Source organism: Lepidothrix coronata, unplaced genomic scaffold (assembly GCF_001604755.1).
Source record: "Lepidothrix coronata isolate B3197 unplaced genomic scaffold, Lepidothrix_coronata-1.0 Scaffold291, whole genome shotgun sequence".
Classification (NCBI taxonomy): Eukaryota; Metazoa; Chordata; class Aves; order Passeriformes; family Pipridae; genus Lepidothrix; species Lepidothrix coronata.
In genome coordinates, this window is record NW_016690471.1 from 661,094 (window position 1) to 663,980 (window position 2,887).

The window sequence follows — 2,887 nt, forward strand, 5'->3', positions numbered from 1 at the left end:
CAGCAGGGAGCTGGGGCTGGACTGGGATCCACACCAGGGAGCTGGGGCTGGACTGGGACCCACACCAGGGAGCTGGGGATGCCCTTGGGATGCTCCTCCTCCCTGCCCTGGCATTACCTGGCTCTCGGGTCCCGCCCGGGCAGCGTTGAGGGCCGACCCTCCTCCTCCTGCACCCAGCCACAGTTGGACATGGCATAGTGCAGGATGGCCTCTGTCACTGTCTGGGTGCCCTGGCCCTGCACGCAGGCCTCGATGGCGGGCACGGAGAGCTGGCTCTGCAGGAAGAGGTGCAGGCGGCTGTCCGAGAGCAGCACCACGTTCTGCACCACCCTGGGCACGGAGAGAGGAGGGGCAGTCACCCTTCACGGCACCCTCACAGCCCTGCAGCAGGATTGTCCCCTCCCTGCCATCCCCCCCCAGCCCTCAGGAATCCTTCACTCACTTCTCCAGGAACTGCTGCAGTCCCTGTCTCCGCTTCTCGATGAACTCGTCCGTGCTGCCCACGAAGAAGGTGGATTTTCCAGGCAGCTCTGGGACAGGCCTGGGGGGGAACCAGGGCTCAGGTCACCTCAGTGCCAGCACAGGGGACACTGTGGCAGCACCTGCCAGGCCCCTGGATCCAGGGGACACTGTGACAGCACCTGCCAGGTCCCTGGATCCAGGGGACACTGTGACAGCACCTGCCAAGCCCTTGGATGCCAGGAGCTCGGGTATCCCCTGCTCCTGCCCGAGGTTTCTCTCCACGTCTGCTCTGAGCTCGCAGGGGTCACCCAGGGCAGGGAGAAAGGCTCTCCCAGGTCTCCCTGAGCAGCAGGAGGAGGGAAAGGAAGGCCAAGGAATGCTTACACCAGGCCAGCATTCTTCTGGAGCTGCCTCCTCAGCCACACGAACTCACGGTACCGGCGCCGCACACATGAGGTCTTGGCAGTGAAGGCCTTGCTGTTGGTCTGGGAAAAAAAAAAAAAACAACAGTTCCATGGGAATTGTCCGTGGGATTGAGGGGCAGGGAGGATGAGGAGGGACTCAGGGATCCATCCTCTCCATGCTGGGCCTCAGACCCACAGAAGGCAGAGGGTTCTCCCGTGGGGGATGATCCCACTCATGCTGGATGATCCCACTCTGGATGATCCCACTCTGGATGATCCCACTGGTGAGTCCTGGGCTCTGCAGCTCCACCCCCTGTCCCTCAGCCCCGACTCACGTGGAGGAAGATCTTGTAATCCACATAGGAATTCCAGGAGCCTTCGTTCTGCACTCGGGGGTCCTGCACTCGCACCGTGGTCAGTTCCTGGGGGGCAGGAGGGGTGTCCCTGCTCAGCCCCCCGGCATTCCAGGGACAGGGATCCCCCCCCACCACCTCCTCCAGCTTCCCTGTCCCAGGGAGAGCACAGACAGCTCCCACAGGCAGCTCCAGACATTCCCAGCCCTGTCCCCAGCCGCCCCTCAGCTCTGCCCCACGGACCCTTCGCCTTGCCCAGACCGCCCTGTGCTGCCAAATTCCAGCCAGGAATTATCATATCAGGAAGGGTCTTACTTCCTCTCGGTTCTCCAACATCCTAGAGGAGCCAGAGCCCAGCGGGAAACATCTGGGGAAAAAAAAAAAGGGATTTAGGAGGATCAGCACATTGGGGTCTTCTGCATCCCCCCAGCACCAGCCACACTCAGCTGCCCTCCCTGATCCCTGGAATAACGAGGATGCTTCCAAATCCTCCTTAGGGAAGAGGAAAGAGGAGGGAAGGAGCCAAATGTGCCAGGAGTCAGTTCTGGGGGAGCTCCGAGACTTCCCAGGGCTCCCAGTCAGAACCAGTCCAGCAGCACAGCTGGGACCATCACATTCCCAAATCCCGCGGGATCACAGGCCCCACAAACGGTGGGATGACCCCTGTGGAATCATCCCGAGGTTTTAGAGCTCCTGCTCTGCCCCAGCAGCTTCAAAAGGCAGGAGGAGGGATCGGGAATTGCCCAGTGGAACAGCAGAGGGTTGCCAGGAACAGGAATTTCGTTTCCCGAGGTGCTCCCAAGAGCAGAGAGCCCTGAGGGAGGTGGCTCCATGCAGGAAAACCGGGAGCAGGGAGCCCAGGAAGCTCAGGTCCCTTCATCCCCAGGAACACATAATCTCATTGAGGCTTTATTGGGAGTTAATTGATCCTAATGATCAACTTCCAGCCCCTGGAGGAGCAGCTCGGGATCAGCCCTAAGCACTTCCAGCAAATCCTCTTCCAGGGATTTTGGGGGAAGCCTCGGTTTAAGGGGCTCTGGGATTACCCTGGGTTGGGTTTATGTCCCTGCAATTCCAAGTTTTCCCTGCTGCCTCTCACCTGCCCGGGATTTGGGCTGGAGGAGCCGCAAATCCCAGGTGGAATTTGCCCCCGCGCCGGCTCTCGTTCCCACAGGGCTGACAAGGGAAAGTGCTCCTTGTTATCTCTTATCCACCCGGCTGACACATCCCTAACTGCCCTTCCCGCCCTCTGGAACAGCGGGAATGCTCTTTCCCAACCGGCACAGAGCAGAGTTCAGCTCCCAGCTCCCGCCCCCAGCTCCATTCCCTTCCCAGATCCAGCCTGGCCGAGGCTCCAACTCGGGGAAAACCCTCCCAAGGGAGGCTCCACGGCAGCAAAACCTGGAATTAATCCCGTTTATTCCCGCTTTTCTTTGTCCCGTTTGGACACAGCCACCTATAAAAGACTGGGAGCGATTTTTTTTGGAAGAAGGAAAGGGCTCCCTTCACAACCCGGTGTCCCAAAATTTGGACCCTCCTGGCCCTGGCAGGGGTGTCCCAGCCATTCCAGCATCTCAGAATCCGGGGAAAGGCATCATACAGGAGGAAAAACGGGGATTAATCCCACTTATCCCTGCTTTTCCTTGTCCCGTTTGGACACAGCCACCT

The 2,887-nt window shown here is 59.9% G+C and overlaps 1 protein-coding gene across 2 annotated transcripts in view; it reads right to left on the reverse strand.

Annotated features, from left to right (window-relative positions):
* The window catches only part of SNX11 (sorting nexin 11), a 3,969-nt gene extending 1,151 nt beyond the window's left edge, over positions 1–2,818 (reverse strand). The window contains exons 1-6 of one of the 2 annotated variants that reach the window (XM_017837093.1): positions 2,732–2,818; positions 1,535–1,586; positions 1,202–1,288; positions 847–947; positions 443–541; positions 118–330 (exon numbers count right to left, since the gene is read on the reverse strand). In XM_017837093.1, the coding sequence (XP_017692582.1) occupies positions 118–330; positions 443–541; positions 847–947; positions 1,202–1,288; positions 1,535–1,586; positions 2,732–2,784 (605 nt within the window). In that variant the 5' untranslated portion in view covers positions 2,785–2,818. Of the gene's footprint in view, positions 1–117; positions 331–442; positions 542–846; positions 948–1,201; positions 1,289–1,534; positions 1,587–2,318; positions 2,544–2,731 lie in introns of those variants that run through there. The other variant, XM_017837094.1, reaches the window with a different exon arrangement.
* Positions 2,819–2,887: the final 69 nt, after the last annotated feature.